Source organism: Acaromyces ingoldii (assembly GCF_003144295.1).
Source record: "Acaromyces ingoldii strain MCA 4198 unplaced genomic scaffold FA10scaffold_5, whole genome shotgun sequence".
Lineage (NCBI taxonomy): Eukaryota > Fungi > Basidiomycota > Exobasidiomycetes > Exobasidiales > Cryptobasidiaceae > Acaromyces > Acaromyces ingoldii.
The window spans coordinates 1895736-1911610 of NW_020290251.1; the positions used below are offsets into that span (position 1 = coordinate 1895736).

Consider the following 15875-nt stretch of genomic DNA (forward strand, 5'->3'; position numbering starts at 1 on the left):
GTGAGTCCTCGAACTCTGAAAATGTCGTTTGACACGATCTTTCCAAATAGAGCGTTCTACCAGGCACGGTACTGGTAAATTAAAGTTGAGGGCAATATCACTTCAATCTTCAAACGCGGGTGGGTTAGTTGACTCGACGCCGATTATCTCGTTGAAGCCACGTGTAGTGCATTGACTAGTAAGACATCCTCTCGAGCTCATATTCTTTCTTGCTAGGAAGCGTGCTCTGTTCTTTTCATTGACAAGAGCCCTCGAGTTCATTCAAAGAGCCAGGGTGCTGGATGTTGCTTCGCAGGGCCGCCACCACGTTTTTTCCAGTCGCTGCTAAGCACGTTGGGGCCACGCTTCTGATACCGCCCTAGCGGTGCTCCCGTGGCGAGGCTCCCGTTGGCCCACACAACGTGTCCCCTCACGATTGTGTAGCGAGGCCAGTTGAGCATACGCATGCCCTCGTATGGTGTGTCTGGAGGGAGACAGAGTCAGTTGAGTTGGGCTGCCTTCCACATGCTTCTACCCACAGTCCACATTGTGATGCAACATGTCGTTCGAAAGAGTGAACGGGCTGAAAGTCTCCTGCGGATGCCACTGTGATGAAGGTGATGAACCTCCCGTCTGGCATGAAGCTCATGTCTATGCTCACAATGACAAAGTCGGCATCCGCTCCTGGCTAGATCATAAACGACTCGGCTCGTCAGCAGCCGGTCACGACTCAGGGGTATGAGTGAGCTCACCATGAGGCTCCCTTTCTTCGGGTACAGGCCATACTGTGTTTATCCACCCGCTCAGCCGCAGACCTTTGTCGACACAGGCTCAGAGCACTCACGAGCTTGGCCACGTTAGTTGATGTCAGCTCCACGAAGCGCTGCAGGGTGATCCTGCCGGCGCAGACGCCATTTGTGAATAGCAGCGACAGCCTGGTTTCCACGCCGGGAATTCCGTTTGGAATGAAGCGAAACGCGCCTGTCTTTGTTCGGACAAGCTGATCGAGCGAGACTGCCGATGCCTCTTTAGAGACGCAGTCTCCACCCCGCTTGCTCTCCTCATGCTCAAGGATTCCCGTGGGCTTGCCATGCCGATCGTCGTAGCGGAAGGGGCAGTGGTCAGAGGAGAAGACCGTAAAAGTGCCGTTTGCTAGACCTCTGCGGGCGCAGGAAAGTTGAGTAATGAAACAAGACATTAGGACTGGTACAAGGGGACTTATACAAGGGGACTTACGTGTACAGACGCTCGCTCTCGCTCTCGTCTGGCGGCGGAGGAGGAGAGCAAACCATCTTGCTGTTCTCAAAACACGTAGGCGAGTGGAATCGTTTCTGCTGCAGATGCTCAACACATTGTCTGGCTCATGCCAAGGAGACAACCTACCAAATCATTATACGTCAAACAGAGATATTGCGGGCATGTCTCCGCATAAACCGGCCACCCTTGTGTCTGGGCCCGTCTGATATGTGCCATGGCTTCTGAAGACCCAACATGCACAAAAAGAAAGGGTGTGCATGCCAGCTTGGCAATCGCGATGGCCCTGTTGGTGGCCTCGTCTTGGACGATGGGAGGCCGGGACCAAGCATGGTAGATTGGGGCCAGCATGCCTTTCGCCTCGAGCTTGTCAGTGAGCCAAGAGATCATGTCACCGTTCTCGGCATGGACCAAGGGGGTAATACCGTGTTGTGCAGCCGCGTGCATGACTGTGAGCAGGTCGGAATCGCCCAATCGCTGGCTGTCATAGGTCATGAACAGCTTGCATGTCGAGATGCCCCATCGCGGACCGCTTAGAATTGGCAGCTCACGCTCGAGCACGTCTTCGTCGCAACGCACAATGATGACGTGGTACGCATAGTCGATGTAGCTGCCCGTCTCCTTGGCGCGTGCATCGTAGCGTTCCACGACCGAGAGCAGGCTGGCATCTTCTTCAGATCTCGTCTGACAGGCGAAAGTGATCATCGTCGTGGTGCCGCCCGCCGCTGCGCTCATGGAACCCGACGCAAAGTCATCGGCACAGCGCCCACCTAGACCATGAGGGCCTTTTACTCAATCGGTCAGCCATATTTGCACCGAGACTCGTGATCTTCCAGCGTCGCGCACCGGTCTGAAGATCTTGACAAAGATGCACGTGGGCATCGATCCCTCCTGGCATGACATATGCCCCTCTGAAGAAGTGTGAGAGAGAAAGTGTTATGAGCACTCGAATTGCAAGCAGAAGTCCAGCAAGACTACCTACTCGGCATCTATCACCTCTACGCCGGCGAGCTCCTCTTGACTGAAACCCTGGCTAGCGATGGCGGCGATTTTGCCGTCCTTGACACTGATCGAGCAAGGACTTGGCAAGGTACGCTCATCAGCACCTTGCTCAAGTGTTCTCCAGTCTAGTCACACTTACAACACATCACAAGCCGTCACAGCAATGGCGTTGACAATGACAAGGTCGAAAGTCGTCATCAGTCCTAGGTGTAAGGGAGGAAGAGGCAGCTAGAGTCGTACTCGAGGCCGACACGCTTGAAATTTTATCTCACCCGCTATCTCAGCGCGTCGGCATCTTCGGGACGCAGGCCGATTCTGGGTAAGATAGAGCCAGGCATCGCTTTCTCCAGTAGGGGGTCCCCCCTTTTGAATCATTGGGCCCCAATTTATCAGCTCTGCGTATCATTGGTGTGTCCACCTATCTAAAAGCGTCAGTATTTTCAGGCTGCTGCGTTACGAAGAGCGCTGAGTTCAATTCAAGAGATCAACAGAAATGCTCATAGGTGATTGATCGACTGCTCGATGAGGCGAAATACGATCTAATTAAATGTTGAGCTGATGACGCGGCTGTCCCTATGTGTGTCGATGGGCAGAGCAATAGGATGGCGTGGCAGTAGAATGGCAGAGGGACAGAGAGTTACCGCAGCACAGATGAGGATCGATTCGTCTGATGATCTAGATACAAGGGAAAACGAGGAGGGGTAGCAAGAAAGGGATTGCTGATGTCACGTGCACAGAGCTTCACATGCGTAGCCTGATCAACATTAAATCTCCGACTTATTGCGATGCATCTTGAGCAGTTGCGACACCTTCGAAACTAGGTCACTGCTCTTGCCACTGTGCGAAACGCTCGATTCGTCTACCGAAAGGCCCGTGACGAAGTCCATTTCGTTTGTCTGAACAAACTTGCTTCGGTGGACGACCTTGTAGCCGATAGCGAGGACCAGAAAGAAGGGGATGGGAAAGTACGTGGTGATGAATGTGGAGCTGTCGAATGTGATGACGAATGCACCAAAGCCGCCGAAGACCATGACCAGCAGACAGGCTCCCACGCCATAATAGCTCAGATAAGGCTGCAACGGGGCACGGTATGCAAGCTCTGCGCGGTCGATGTTCTGCGTGTCGAGACCCTTGCGCCATCGAAGATAAGTCCATAGAATGCAACTCCACGAAATGATGCCGCACATAGCTGTCATGCTGGAAACTGCATAGGACAAAGAAGGTGTGAGAAAAGTGCTATTGTGACAAGGCAAAGAAAAGGGCACTCACAGTATCCAAATGCCTTGCCTGCCTTGCCATCACTGGCCGCCATAAACGAGAGCAATGAAAAAAATCCGCAGATGATGACGCAGATGTATGGCAAACCATCCGACCGTCGCGTCTTGAGCAGTAGCGAAGGGGCCTGGCCTCGCGCAGCCAGGCCATATAGCGTGCGGGACGACACGTAGAGATCAGCACACGCAGCGGACCATGCGCTGGTGAGAAGCGCTGCGTTGATGATCGATGGCAGCACCGAGATTTGTGCTCTCTTGATAGCAATTACGAAGGGGCTCTTGGCCGCGGTAGAGTTGAGATTAAGGTCGGGATCAGAGGGGGAGACGATGATACCGATGATAAAAGCGCTTGTCACATAAAAGAGGACAAGACGAACCCAAACGCTGCGGATCGCTTTGGGCACTGAGCGACGAGGATTGTCTGTTTCGGCGGCTGCGATGGCCGTGATTTCGGTGCCGATGAAGGAGAAGGCGGCAGAAATAAGGACATTGAAGAAGCCAAGAAAGCGACCTTTGGAGCCTGGAATGTCCTTGTACTGCACGAAGCCGCCTGTCTCTCGCCAGTAGCGGAAACCAATGGTCTCGTGTGTTGGACCTCCACCCGCGGAAATGACGATGCCGACGAGAATCAGGCCGACAATGGTGATAACCTTGATGCTGGCGAACCAGAATTCGCACTCTCCGAATACGCGAGTGCCGGCGAAGTTGATGGCAAGCACAACGATAAGAAGTAGTCCCACCCATAGGGCGTTGTTGCATACCGGAGAGTCGCACGTTGAGGACTCGGGGTTGGTCCAGTACGAAATAAGCACGGCACAGGCCGAAATCTCGGCAGGAAGCACGATGATGTAGCTGTTTGATTCTCGTCAGTGTGGCGTTCCGTCTAGCGCGACCTGTCGTCCTCACTTGTACCAGTACAGCCATCCCATGGCGAAGCCCACGTCTGGGCTGATGAAACGACCAGCCAGGGCGAATTGACCACCAGGCACTGGAAGTTGTGACACCATCTCACCAAGGGCCACCATGACCGCGTAGAGCAGAGAGGCCATGATGCAGTAGCCGATGAGGAGGCCCGCTGGACCGCCGCTTTGAAGATTGCCCGCTGTGCCCAGGAATAGACCTGTACCTATGACACCGCCGATGACGAGCATCTGCACATGGCGCGGCTTGAGGGACCGCTGCAGGCCGTAAAGCGGTTCCTGAGAGTCGTGCCCCGGTACGCGATCTAGCTCGTTGCAGATGGGCATGTTGCTCTCATCGATCTTCTTCTGTTCGGTAAGACATGCTCCTAGGTCAGCGCTATTTACTCTTTGCTCTGAACCTTCGAAAGACCACCCACCTCTTCGCTAGACATGGTGGGACTGTAGTGGGGTTCGGTGGAGTCACAGGAATCTGTGTTCAAAGCCATTGACAAAGCAGCCTCTTATATGACTTTCTCAAGCATGTCGGCGGCTCGAGATAAGCAGCTGTACTGGTGTGCTCAAAGGCTGTCACGTCGATAGCCTAGAGCGCAGGGCCAATGCCAGTGAATGAGTGGTGGGAAGTTATGGTTGGAACAGAGACGAAGAATGTCATGGCAACATGCAGAGATAAGCGGAGAGCGGTAGTCAAATTTGACTTTTCTAGGCACAATCCTCTATTATTATTGCTGAAACCCTTTACCCGAATTTTAAATGCCCGCAATCTTGCGTCGGCTGACTACCGAACATGCCGACGCTTCGGTAGAGGAACCGAGCTCCGTGTCAACCTCGACCACCCGCGCACGTAACTGGGGACATTTCTTGGCACAACGCCTCTAACACTCACCACCATGACGGGCTTTTGCAAAGAGACCGAGGAAGCACGTCCCATCAAACGTGCTCTCTCTCCAGGGGTCTACACGCCTCTGCCCACATTCTTTGATGATGATGAGGAGCTGGATCTCGACAGCTACCGAAAGCACCTGCTTGGTGAGTTCAGCAAGTGTGGATGGACTTTGCGGCGGGGCAATGCTGATGACGCCGCCCTATCGCAAACAGAGACCACTCGTGCAGGCGGAAGTAAGTGAAAATGCCACGCAACTTGTTAAAAGTACTGACTACCCTCGCAAACAGAGCCTGTGTGTGCTGGCTCACTAGGAGAAGCAGTTCATTTGGTGAGCAATAAAGTTTCTTGCAGAACAGCGATCCCTCACTGAGCCTCACGCAGACGCCGGAGGAGCGCATCAGACTTATCTCATTTACGCGCAAGACCCTTGATGCCGAGCCAGGCCTCGTGGACGTGCCAATCGTAGCAGGAGTAGGCGGCGCGAGTACCCGAGAAAGTGTTGCTCTTGCACGCGATGCGGCCCGGGCGGGAGCGTGAGTTTCGAAGGTGAAGGCCATCTCCCAATTACTTAAGTCTTCGAATCAATTCCTACAACAGAGATGCAGGGATGGTCATTTTGCCAGCATACTACGCCCAGAGCTTGTCGTCCGATACGTCCCAGATTGTGCGATACTATCATGACATCTGTCATGCCTCCCCAGTGCGTGTATGCCGGTTTGTATCTCATCGAGCGCGGGCGTTCATCTTACAACGCAAGATTTCCAGATCCCAATCCTTCTTTACAATTTCCCAGCGAACTCGGCTGGCCAGGACATGTCTTCCGACACAATCGCTCAGATCATCCTCTCCTCTCCCGGTCTCTGTGGAGTAAAGTTAACGTAAGCGCGGAGAAGTTTATCGATGGCCTGCTCCCAGCTGACTTCTTGCCCTCAGCTGCAGTGGCAATATCGGCAAGCTGATTCGGCTGAAGTCGGCGCTCTCGCCCATTTTGGACAGAAAAGATTTTCTGTTCCTCGACGGTTTCATCTCCGATTGGACAGCTTGGCAGGCTGTGGGTGGACACGGGACAGTCAGCGGTCTATCCAACTTTGCGCCTCGTACTGTGGCTAGACTATGGCATCTGCTTCAGAAGCAAGAGCTGACCGAGGAAGAGACGAGAGAAAGAGACATGCTCCAAGCGATTATGTCTCAAGCGGACACCTCAGCAGTGCCCATGGGGGTGAGGGGGATGAGTGAGTTGGATTTCGATGAGCTTGCCGTTGCCTTATCTCATCACTCTTTCGACAGAGTACATTCTCAGCATAAGGCACGGCTACAGCGTCAACCCCAGACGTCCTCTTCTGCCACTGGACGAAGAAGCAGGAAAGCACTTCTTGGCCAAGTTGCAGCCGGTCCTGGCGATCGAAGACCGTCTGAAAAAAGGCAGTAGTGATGTGGTAGCATCCTAGGCGGTATCAATCTATGCTCTATGTTCATGACGTTCGGTGCTGCATAGCTTTGCATAGTAATCGATCATTCAATTTCACCCTTGGGTCGGAATCTATCAAATGCCAAATGCCGAGAGAATGCTAGCCCACAGCCATGCCACCGCTACAATGCAGAGACGCTACCATTCCTCTTCCTTGCGAGGATGCAACCTACGGCTTTATTCCTCGACCGACAGGCCAGCACGGTGAATTTCATCTCTGGACACACCAAATGCCAGCGGCCCATCATCAATGATTGTCGACCGACGGACATCCCGAGCTGTCATCTCCTCAGTGTACGGATTGGCGCGGTGCATCGATTGGCGATTGTCCCACCAGACCATGTCACCGCCCTGGAGCCACTCCATGCTAAAGACGTATTCGGGCTTGGTGCAGTGAGCAATGAGATCCCAAAGGAGCCGCTGACTGTCGTCGAGAGAGCGGCCTAGAATGCGCTTGGCATGCGCTGCCAGGAAGAGAGTCTTTCTCTCGTCAGGAGCACGTTGGACCAGGCGGTGGTACGCCGGCGGCTTGAGAGTTCTCTCATGGGGCAATGGTTCCTTGTACACCTGGGGCGACCCGATCTTGCGCGAGTGCCAGAGGCTGTTTTATGTCGTGAGCAAACACGAAATCAAAGCATTCTCTCTACACACACTCACTCGTGCTCAACGATCATATCTTCGATTTCGCGCTTTTTGTCCTCGGGCAGATCCGCATATGCGCGTCTTGTATCAGCAAAATGCGTCCAGGAGCCTCCCTTGACAGGATTGCCATGAGAAAGGAGGATTGAGTACTTGGATCTTTGCTGGTGGTAGGACGAGTCGGTGTGCCAGAGCACGTTGCCCATGCTGTGATGCCATCGTCTGCTGTCCTTGCGAACAGGAGAGCCGTCCTTGTCGATGTTGCCCACGTCAAAGAGCAGCGGGTTACCCACGCGATCATTCTCGATGCCGTAGTAGAACGGATTTGTCTCTAGTTCGTCGCCCAGCTCTTTCGAAAAGGCAATGTGTCGAGCGTCGTCCAGTCCAGTGTTGCGAAAGATGAGCACAGCGTACTTGTCCTGAAGTGACACGAGCTGGGAAGATGATGAAATTTGTTGACAGCTTATGAGCAACAGCTGGCTTGGACACACATCGCCAGGCCACAGTCTCAAAACTCACCTGCGCGACTACTTCAGCAGGCACTGGCTTGGACCAATCCACGCCCTCGACTTCTGCCCCAAAGCGGACTGACTTCGCTGCCGAACCATCGAACATGACGGGCCAGACAGTGAGGGCGGCCACGCGTTCAGGCTCGCAATTGACCTTCATTGCGACACCGGCGGTGCACGGATACACCCTTGTACTCTGTGGTAGCCTCCACGAGAGGCCTGCCTGCGGTTCCGCCTCTGCCGTCGTGATCATCGTCGTGGTCGTCATCGTCGTGGAATATTCGCGAGAAAGTTACCCTGCAGCACTGATCTTTTGAGTCCGTAGTGCTTATGAAGTCTCTGCTGTACCCTCAGCAGAACTTTGAAAGTCGGTACGGGGCCGACGGGTACCGAGAACGCCGACGCGACCCTCTTTTGTCACCCGCCGAGGCAAAGATATGCTGCTGCAACTTGTCGGCCTCGTCGGATCTGCTCCCGACGCGCGGTTGGTCCGTTCCTGGCTTGTTTCCACCCGGGTAAAAATAAAGATAAAGATAAGGAAAGTAAGAATTCTCGCTAGCGTGGCTGCGCTCGCACTTGGTCGACCGACATTCTCGCGATTTTGGAAAATGTGAATGTCTTCCACGAACCCTAGGCCTGACCCACTCTCCTTCTCGCGAGAATACGAACGATGTCCGCCCCAACAGATCCTCCTGCACTTACCCACAAGGTCGTCGCGATCACCACTGGCAAGTTCCACTTCCTGGCCCAGTTCGAGTCGAATGCGCCAAAGACGGCAGCGTGGCTGACGGCCAAGATGCCGCTGCGACACAAGCTCATCCACGTTCGCTGGAGTGGCGAGGCCGTCTGGATGCCCTTCGGCGACGGTGCGGCACCTGATCTGCCCTTTGAGAACCATACATCCCACCCTAGCGCAGGGCAGATTCTTGTCTACCCGGGCGGCTACTCGGAGACGGAGATCCTGTTCTGCTACGGCGGCACGTCGTTTGCAAGCAAGATGGGGCCCCTGGCTGCCAACCATGTCCTTACCATCATCCAAGGCGCAGAACAGCTCGCCGAACTGGGCCGAACCGTTCTCTGGGAGGGAGCACAGCCCGTCCATTTCGAGTTGCTGTCGAGCAAGCCAAGATTGTAGAGTCAAATGACATGCATGCTCCGGCTCAAAATTGCATTATTGTGCAGCAAAGGAAATGTCCTGATCAAAGAGATTGTTAAACCACTCGAGACCGGAATCATTCATTAGTTCAAGAAGCAGCTGGGCCTCGTCTCCAAATCCGTTCTGACCCGTTTGATCCGCTTGCCATTGTTATTGTCGAAGATCAGAGAGTCCTCCAGGAGAATAAGGATGTTGTGGCAAAGCTTGCTCCTCCTCAGGCTCCTGCTGAGGCCATCCCTGCGCTTGAACGTGATGTGGTTGATGATCGTACTGCGCACTGGTCCGGGGTCGCACACGCCTTTCCGTTGGCAAGTCCTTCTCCGGCTCCGATCGACGTGCAAGGGAGCACGCAGCGTAGACGAGCCTCCGATAGTGATGAGACGGGTGGTGCTCGCCTGTGCCTGCGCAGACGGTATCGTAGATGGCGCTCGCCAGGTCGGCGAGCATGGCCAGCATCGATGTCGATCGACACAATTGCCTATTGCCTTGAGCATACTCCAGCACGCTCACCTGCAGCTCGGCTGTATTTGCACAGTCACTACGCCAGCATCTCACTCTTTTTCTGACCTTGCTCACCATCGATAATGCCTCTTACAAAACACAAAACAAGGTACGATATCGCAAAGGCGTGGGTGACCCATGTCGAATCGACCGCGTAGACAAGCGCATTGGCACAGGTTTCGTCGACCAACCACGGCGGATGAGGCACCGAGCGAGGGTTCTGAGGATCGAGCACCATCACCGATGCAGGAGGACATGTTGACATGAAGAGGATCGTCTGCGCAGCAGCTGCCACGCTCTTGCGAAGGCTCTGCACGACACTTGCTCCGACTCTGACAGGTCTCGAGGCTGCATTCGCTTCGTTGTTCCGCGCTGGGGCTACTTGACCTCGTACCGACGTGAAGAAAGGACGCAGTGCCACGCTGTTGATCGCAATGCGGTAGGCCTGAAAGGACGTCGATAGTCAGCATCAAGCTGAAGAGCCACACGTCGAGACAAATGTCCGTACCCTGACCGAGTACAATGGCATTCTCGCAAACTGCAGAGGAAGGTGCGCTGGCCAATTCATCGTAGCCGGTAAGATACTGCTGCCTTGATGAGAGAGGAAGATCGACTCACATAGTCTCGACGTCCATTTCCTGCGGATTCGGAAGAAAAGATTGAGTAAATCTGGTCTGGGAGACACTATCCTGCCAAGACTTGCCTCTCCCATTCATCCATTTCGACATTTATCTTTTGCAACTGGGTTGCGTCGAACTCGTGCGGCTGTTGCTGTGACGTATGGCTGCGCGCATTTAGCCCTGACACGATGGACACCAATTGTATCAAGCCAGCGAGTCGTGCATCGCCAGGAAGCTGCGCAAAGGTATGGCTGGCAAAACATTCCGATGCGGCTGCGGCCTCATCGATGAGGGCAGCGTTAAAAGAGCTGTGAAGACCTGAGGTCATGACCAAGTTACAGTCGCACGACAGCAAGTTGTACCAAAGTCGCACGCGGTCAGACAATGTGCAAGACGAAGCTTGGTCTGGGTCGCGAAGCAGTGCCCTGCAGCTACGATTGAGCCCGATCAGGTTGGCTAGACGCACTGTCAACCCCAGGATGGTAAAGGCACTAATGTCGTTATATCGCAACTTTGGCTTCCACTGCCGCCCAGGCGCCGGGAATGCCTCGCACGGCGTCATCCATTGTGCGTACAGGAGGAGAACTGCGACCGTGTCGGCATGCACATCCTCTTGCGTTGGCTGCAGAACAAGGCGTGCGATCGACCCGTCGAAGAGAGCGGCCATAGCTGGGAAGTTGGGATGCATGCCGACGCTAGGAAGGTAATGAGCTTCTCAGACACCAATCTGCACTCCACCGCGCATTTACCTGGTCAGCCTTGCTCCTGTCCTGACCGGCCAGAAGCGAGCGCCGATGCAGCAGAGCGAAAGGAGCAGTCGAGGGCTCGTCTGACGAAGCTGATCCACATTGCGGCACCGATTTTCGTTCAGGAAGGGTGCGCCGGGATGGCAGTGATCAAAGAAGATCTCGACAGCAATGCAGGCTTCACGATACGTCATCCATCCTCGCTCCACGGGGTCAAGCTCATTTGCCGGCCCTTCAAGATCAGATTCTTGGGCTCGGCTTCTTCGGCGGCCTCTTTCCACGCTGTGTTGTTCTGCATCATCACCAACCTCAAAGCCGTCCCTTTCGTTGAGAGCTCCTGCGCTGTCAAAGTCTCGAGTAGCTTGACGATTTCGGGGAGATCTCAGAAAACGCAGGGTGGCCATCGGTGGCCCCAAACTGACCGCATCGATGTCGCTTGTGTGCGCATTGCTTTTTATAGCCGGCCATGATTGGCGGCTCTCAATGTCATCGTCGGTGCCAGCTACCGATCGCACTGCTGCGTCGTGGTTAGCATCTGCAAGCGGTGTCCAGACGCTACGCATGGCAGATATCTTGTACTCGAGACGCTCAATCCTGGCCTGCTGATCATCAAGTCTGCATGGGTCGAGGAGAAACGAAGTCAGAGACGATGTGAGATTGCCCTCGCTAGTCTGATGCACCTAGCTTGCACATCGTATGGCATGCGGCTGACGCTGGACTGGCCTACTTCTTGACTCGAAAGCTCCTCGCTGGCAAAAGAGCAGGCCACGCCATTTTGTACACATCGCCAGCAGGCTGCCGTATCCTGCTGATCGACACTAACATTGCGGGTGGAAAACGTCAGACGGCACCTTTGCTTGCGCGCTCGGCATTGCAAGCAAGCTCTCTGTATGCGTCGGGCCTTGGGTGGCGGGCCTTCGGTCGATGGTGAGTGCGAAGGTGACAACGAGGCCAGCCTGCTTTTCCTCCTCCGGCTCTCTCCTTCGGCCTCTCTTCCGCGGCCTTCGTCAATTACTTGCATACGAATTGCGACTCTCACAGCAGGACCTCTACTGCAGGACGTGGGCTTGCTACAAGCACAAAAGTGCCAGTGTGATCTCGAGAGAGCAGATCGAGCCGATCGAATCCGGCGCAAATGAAGTCCTGACAGGTAGGCTGACTCGTTGAATGTCTTCCTCTACCTCCACGCCGGCAATGTGCTGTGTCCCGAACACGCTGATATCTCGACCGAGGCTGCAGAGCCTGATAAGAAAACACGTGACTCATATACTGGTACCGGTAACAGCCACGATGAAGAGAAAGAAGTCACGCCGGTAAAGTGGAACAACCACGATGACGCTGGTTGTTATTCCGTGTCTTGAGCTAGATACAAATTTGAGAATTATTATATAGGCTGACTTTTGTCGCGTGACTCTTTTCTCTTCCTCGTGTTGTTATTCCGTGTCTTAACGCTACTACTCTACAGCACAAATCTGAGATTCCGCCATCGTCCAAAACTTGCATAGAAGACGTGGGGCCCGACACGGGGTCAGCCTGCGGGGTTAGTCTAAAGTTATCGGAGCCACCAGCATCCGATGATTATTAAAAAATGGAGGAAACGTGTGCCATTACGTCTTTGCCTCGTCCCAGTAATCTGAGCGCCCGAGCCAAGGTGCATCTTCGGCAGCCGAAACAGCACCGAGAATATCCTGGCTTCCTTTCTGGCACAGTCTGTGCCTGTAGAAGCACGATCATTCACAGCATGCGAGACTGAAGTGGGGCAGGGGGAAATGTTTCAGCCGTGGTCGGGAAACATGAGCTAGACAAAGGAAAGTTCAAACTCAGCTTCGAGCTGCCTTTGGCAGTTGCCAGGGACAGAGCTCGAAGGCATCTGACCCTTGGCCTGTCCTGTTCAAAGACCACGGACGGGATCTTCCCCTTTCCGAAGTGGGTTTCCCCACAAGCCCAGATAGGCAAACGTCTCGCAAACGGGTTACCCTCGATTGTAGTTCTATGTCTCTGCTCTCCACTTTATAACACCACCCCTCAAGCGAACACCGCCCAACAGACCAGATCGCGTCAAGATGGACCATGCAACACACCGAGTCGGCTACTGGCTTCCCAAAGACAAGGCTATCATACGAGAATGGGTTGCGACGATCGTCGAGATTAGCCACGAAAGCCGTTACAGCGAACTCGACCCCACCTTGGTTGCCTTTCAGCACGTGGTCGACCGTAGTCCTCTCCTCAAACCACTGTCCAACAACATGTTCACCGAGGCTGCCAACAACGACTCTCGACCGTTCCGTGATCGTGAGAAACCACGTGTCAAGGATTTCGAGAGCATGCTGCGGTGCTTCAACGTGCTCATGCGAAGAGCACCCCCGTGGGACGATGCGGAAGAGAAAAGCGGCCTCATCGGCTTCCCTTTCAATGCCGTGCTCGACACCGCCATGGGCACGGCAGCCGGCTACCAGTTCTTCTTGGACAGCGATGTGAACCGGTGCCTACGCGCAATCATTACCAAATGGGGCCAGTATTTGCAGCACGACAAGGATTCCGCACGTGTGTTGCAGGGCTGGCTTTCAAAGGGCATTCATGAAATGGAGAAGAAGGGAAACGAATGCGGCGACGGGCCGGTCACGAAGCTGACTTTTGTCCAGCTCTATCAGTGCGACCCAAGCGCGCCAAATCATGGGTTTCGTTGCTGGGACGACTTCTTCACGAGAAAGTTTCAGCCCGGTGTCCGCCCTGTGCACCCCAAGGAGAATCCAGACGACCCCCGCTTCATTGTCCATGCCTGCGAGTCAGCCCCTTTTCAAGCGCCAGTGCGCGGCGTGCAGCGCACCGACAACTTTATGGCCAAGAACCAGCGCTACTCGTTGCAAGACATGCTCGACAGCGATCCGATGGTCGACTACTTTGTTGGTGGCACCGTCTACCAGGCCTTTCTCTCGGCGCTCAGCTTCCATCGCTGGCACACGCCAGTCTCAGGTACCATTCTCAGCGTTCGCAACATCCTTGGCACCTACTACTCGGAGAATTTCTATCAGGGTCTTTTTGGGGGCCATGCCGATGCAGCAGCGCCCAACAACTCGCAGCCGTACATTGCGTCGGTGGCGACGCGCATGCTCATCTTCATCAAGGCGGACAACCCAGCCATCGGTGTCGTCGCCTTTCTCGCAATTGGCATGGCCGAAGTCTCGTCGTGCGAGGCCACGGTGGCACCCGGCCAGCATGTCAAAAAGGGTGATGAGTTGGGCATGTTTCACTTTGGCGGTTCGTCGTACGTGCTCATCTTCAGGCCGGGTTTGGAGCTTTTGTGGTGCGGCTTGCCGACGGCGTACCCTGGTCCGACCAATTATCACGTCAACAGCGTGCTGGCGGTCGTGAATAACTAAGATGTAGCGCGCGAAGGATTGTACAGGGATGCGACATAAACCGTGCGGGAGCGCATTTTTCGCGTCTCCAACATCTGACAGTACCATCTGACAGCCAAAGCATATCGGGACGATGCAAGAATCGACCCTAGCCACGTGTGATCGGGAAGATCTTTTTCCAGTTCAGAGGAACCTACGCGTGCACAATTCAAAGATTGCCAAACAAGACGCGCGCTTATTGTTTTCTTTGCTCTAGCCGCATGTGAGGTCTGTGGGCGCGCCCATACAGCGAGGGTGAGCCAAAAGTGAGCACGCCTCGCTCCACATCGTCACCTCCACCTATCTGTCCAGCAAATCAAGGGAGAGCATAACCAGAGGAGAGGTGGACTGTGTGTTGCCTCTTCGGATGACAACTGTTGGAATGAGCGTGTGTAGCTATAAAAAGTGGCACTCTGTCGAACAAGCACCAGCCTTTTCATGATACGCAAGCTTCATAAGACCTTCTAATCAGCAGGATATCGTCGTTGCCATGTCTTTGCTTTCCCGTCAGATCGGAAAGACTTCTCTATCTCCCCTTGGCTATGGCTGCATGGGGCTAGCAGGTGGGTGTGGATGGACGTTCGTGCTCGTAGCAGGGTTGAAGGGCAGCTGTGATTATGTTTGCAAAGGCGGTGGCCACGCGCCTCTCTTGTTAGCCCTTCATTCTCATGTTTCTCTTTTCAGCCCTCTGCGGAAGTCCGAAGACGCAAAGAGACTGTGATGAGGTCTTCAAGCATCTCCTAGAGAAAGGTGTCACCCACTGGGCCACGTCAGATTTTTACACAAGTCGGCCCTCACTCGGTCAGGGTGAAGAATAGATTGGCGAGTTCTTCAAAGCCAATCCAGACGCCCGCAAGAAAGTTTTCTTGAACAGCAAGCATGCATCCAGGATGGACGAGCAAGGAAAATTGTCGCCTGTTCCTGGGGCGCAATACCCCGTTGAAGCCTGCGAAGCAAGCCTGAAACACTTGCACACGGATCACATTGATCTCTACCAAGCCCATCGAGCGGTCGAGCCTGTCGAAGAGCAGATGAAGGGTATGAAGAAGCTCAAGGACGAGGGCAAAATCCGCTACATCGGTGTGTCAGACTTCAACTTGGATCAATTGGAGCGAGCCAACAGCGTCGTTCACATCGACGCAATCGAGATTGAGTTGTCGCGCTGGACGCCAGACGTGCTGACCAACGGCATTCTTGATTGGACAAAAAAGAACGGAACAGCTCTGATTGCCTACTCTCCACTTGGTAGAGGATTTCTCGCAGGCGAGATGAGCTCGACCGACACTTTGGAGTCAAACGACTTCCGAAAGAGAAACCCAACTTTTGAGCCTCAGAACTTCGTCCATAACCTCGATTTGGTTCGTCAACTCAGGAAGGTGAGGTATGATCGCTTACTGATTCGAAGTAATTGGCTGACGAAGCAGAAACTTAGGGTTACTCCGTACTGCCCAGACGAAGCGACCGGGGTTATACAACGAGACGTACTTCATTGGAAAGCGTGAATTGAGGGCTACCCGGTTGAT

At 54.2% G+C, this 15875-nt stretch overlaps 8 protein-coding genes across 8 annotated transcripts; 4 read left to right on the plus strand and 4 right to left on the minus strand.

Moving 5' to 3' along the window:
- Window positions 1-147: 147 nt before the first annotated feature.
- On the minus strand, window positions 148-2560 carry FA10DRAFT_255158 (putative aminohydrolase). Its single transcript, XM_025519756.1, has 10 exons — window positions 2375-2560; window positions 2216-2314; window positions 2080-2144; window positions 1363-2018; window positions 1216-1310; window positions 824-1139; window positions 732-764; window positions 641-667; window positions 519-585; window positions 148-463 (listed from the first exon to the last, which is right to left on the minus strand). Exons 1-10 carry the CDS (start codon window positions 2431-2433, stop codon window positions 258-260), a joined length of 1623 nt encoding a protein of 540 aa, XP_025376014.1. The 5' UTR covers window positions 2434-2560; the 3' UTR covers window positions 148-257.
- A 314-nt stretch (window positions 2561-2874) lies between these two features.
- Window positions 2875-5088, minus strand: FA10DRAFT_268951 (hypothetical protein). Its single transcript, XM_025522544.1, has 4 exons — window positions 4849-5088; window positions 4416-4777; window positions 3505-4361; window positions 2875-3439 (listed from the first exon to the last, which is right to left on the minus strand). Exons 1-4 carry the CDS (start codon window positions 4861-4863, stop codon window positions 3000-3002), a joined length of 1674 nt encoding a protein of 557 aa, XP_025376015.1. The 5' UTR covers window positions 4864-5088; the 3' UTR covers window positions 2875-2999.
- A 145-nt stretch (window positions 5089-5233) lies between these two features.
- FA10DRAFT_281225 (putative dihydrodipicolinate synthase) lies at window positions 5234-6866 on the plus strand. The gene is made up of 8 exons (XM_025523674.1): window positions 5234-5458; window positions 5528-5548; window positions 5603-5643; window positions 5697-5848; window positions 5913-6015; window positions 6081-6193; window positions 6249-6547; window positions 6603-6866. Exons 1-8 carry the CDS (start codon window positions 5320-5322, stop codon window positions 6761-6763), a joined length of 1029 nt encoding a protein of 342 aa, XP_025376016.1. The 5' UTR covers window positions 5234-5319; the 3' UTR covers window positions 6764-6866.
- Window positions 6863-8348, minus strand: FA10DRAFT_268953 (putative alpha-ketoglutarate-dependent 2,4-dichlorophenoxyacetate dioxygenase). Its single transcript, XM_025522545.1, has 3 exons — window positions 7942-8348; window positions 7441-7856; window positions 6863-7384 (listed from the first exon to the last, which is right to left on the minus strand). The coding sequence occupies exons 1-3, from the start codon at window positions 8089-8091 to the stop codon at window positions 6961-6963; spliced, it is 990 nt and encodes a 329-aa protein (XP_025376017.1). The 5' UTR covers window positions 8092-8348; the 3' UTR covers window positions 6863-6960.
- A 207-nt stretch (window positions 8349-8555) lies between these two features.
- On the plus strand, window positions 8556-9175 carry FA10DRAFT_268954 (hypothetical protein). The gene has a single exon (XM_025522546.1). The coding sequence runs from the start codon at window positions 8602-8604 to the stop codon at window positions 9064-9066; it is 465 nt and encodes a 154-aa protein (XP_025376018.1). The 5' UTR covers window positions 8556-8601; the 3' UTR covers window positions 9067-9175.
- FA10DRAFT_268955 (hypothetical protein) lies at window positions 9086-12142 on the minus strand. Its single transcript, XM_025522547.1, has 7 exons — window positions 11635-12142; window positions 10958-11569; window positions 10292-10903; window positions 10207-10226; window positions 10097-10143; window positions 9664-10033; window positions 9086-9608 (listed from the first exon to the last, which is right to left on the minus strand). Exons 1-7 carry the CDS (start codon window positions 11973-11975, stop codon window positions 9238-9240), a joined length of 2373 nt encoding a protein of 790 aa, XP_025376019.1. The 5' UTR covers window positions 11976-12142; the 3' UTR covers window positions 9086-9237.
- An 875-nt stretch (window positions 12143-13017) lies between these two features.
- FA10DRAFT_288343 (hypothetical protein) lies at window positions 13018-14334 on the plus strand (the record flags this gene model as incomplete). Its single annotated transcript, XM_025524200.1, has 1 exon — window positions 13018-14334. The coding sequence occupies one exon, from the start codon at window positions 13018-13020 to the stop codon at window positions 14332-14334; it is 1317 nt and encodes a 438-aa protein (XP_025376020.1).
- Window positions 14335-15203: 869 nt separating this feature from the next.
- Window positions 15204-15854, plus strand: FA10DRAFT_296306 (Aldo/keto reductase; the record flags this gene model as incomplete). Its single annotated transcript, XM_025524493.1, has 1 exon — window positions 15204-15854. A coding segment is annotated over one exon (651 nt), but the record flags the coding sequence as incomplete, so codon positions are not given.
- Window positions 15855-15875: the final 21 nt, after the last annotated feature.

What these genes read in the sequence shown, in the direction of transcription:
- FA10DRAFT_255158 (XM_025519756.1), bottom strand. Translation starts at nt 2,433, where the DNA reads ATGACGACTTTCGACCTTGTCATTGTCAACGCCATTGCTGTGACGGCT. An exon ending in GTAGAGGTGATAGATGCCGA is followed by an intron (nt 2,145 to 2,215) that starts GTAGGTAGTCTT and finishes ACACTTCTTCAG; the next exon opens with AGGGGCATATGTCATGCCAG. An exon ending in CGAAGAAAGGGAGCCTCATG is followed by an intron (nt 668 to 731) that starts GTGAGCTCACTC and finishes TTTATGATCTAG; the next exon opens with CCAGGAGCGGATGCCGACTT.
- FA10DRAFT_268951 (XM_025522544.1), bottom strand. An exon ending in GGATGGCTGTACTGGTACAA is followed by an intron (nt 4,362 to 4,415) that starts GTGAGGACGACA and finishes AGAATCAAACAG; the next exon opens with CTACATCATCGTGCTTCCTG. An exon ending in AGGCAAGGCATTTGGATACT is followed by an intron (nt 3,440 to 3,504) that starts GTGAGTGCCCTT and finishes TGTCCTATGCAG; the next exon opens with TTTCCAGCATGACAGCTATG.
- FA10DRAFT_281225 (XM_025523674.1), top strand. Translation starts at nt 5,320, where the DNA reads ATGACGGGCTTTTGCAAAGAGACCGAGGAAGCACGTCCCATCAAACGT. An exon ending in TAGGAGAAGCAGTTCATTTG is followed by an intron (nt 5,644 to 5,696) that starts GTGAGCAATAAA and finishes AGCCTCACGCAG; the next exon opens with ACGCCGGAGGAGCGCATCAG. An exon ending in GATGCGGCCCGGGCGGGAGC is followed by an intron (nt 5,849 to 5,912) that starts GTGAGTTTCGAA and finishes TTCCTACAACAG; the next exon opens with AGATGCAGGGATGGTCATTT.
- FA10DRAFT_268953 (XM_025522545.1), bottom strand. Translation starts at nt 8,091, where the DNA reads ATGAAGGTCAATTGCGAGCCTGAACGCGTGGCCGCCCTCACTGTCTGG. An exon ending in CTGCTGAAGTAGTCGCGCAG is followed by an intron (nt 7,857 to 7,941) that starts GTGAGTTTTGAG and finishes TCATCTTCCCAG; the next exon opens with CTCGTGTCACTTCAGGACAA. An exon ending in GATATGATCGTTGAGCACGA is followed by an intron (nt 7,385 to 7,440) that starts GTGAGTGTGTGT and finishes GACATAAAACAG; the next exon opens with CCTCTGGCACTCGCGCAAGA.
- FA10DRAFT_268954 (XM_025522546.1), top strand. Translation starts at nt 8,602, where the DNA reads ATGTCCGCCCCAACAGATCCTCCTGCACTTACCCACAAGGTCGTCGCG.
- FA10DRAFT_268955 (XM_025522547.1), bottom strand. Translation starts at nt 11,975, where the DNA reads ATGCAAGTAATTGACGAAGGCCGCGGAAGAGAGGCCGAAGGAGAGAGC. An exon ending in GAAATGGATGAATGGGAGAG is followed by an intron (nt 10,227 to 10,291) that starts GCAAGTCTTGGC and finishes CCGAATCCGCAG; the next exon opens with GAAATGGACGTCGAGACTAT. An exon ending in GAAATGGACGTCGAGACTAT is followed by an intron (nt 10,144 to 10,206) that starts GTGAGTCGATCT and finishes TGAATTGGCCAG; the next exon opens with CGCACCTTCCTCTGCAGTTT.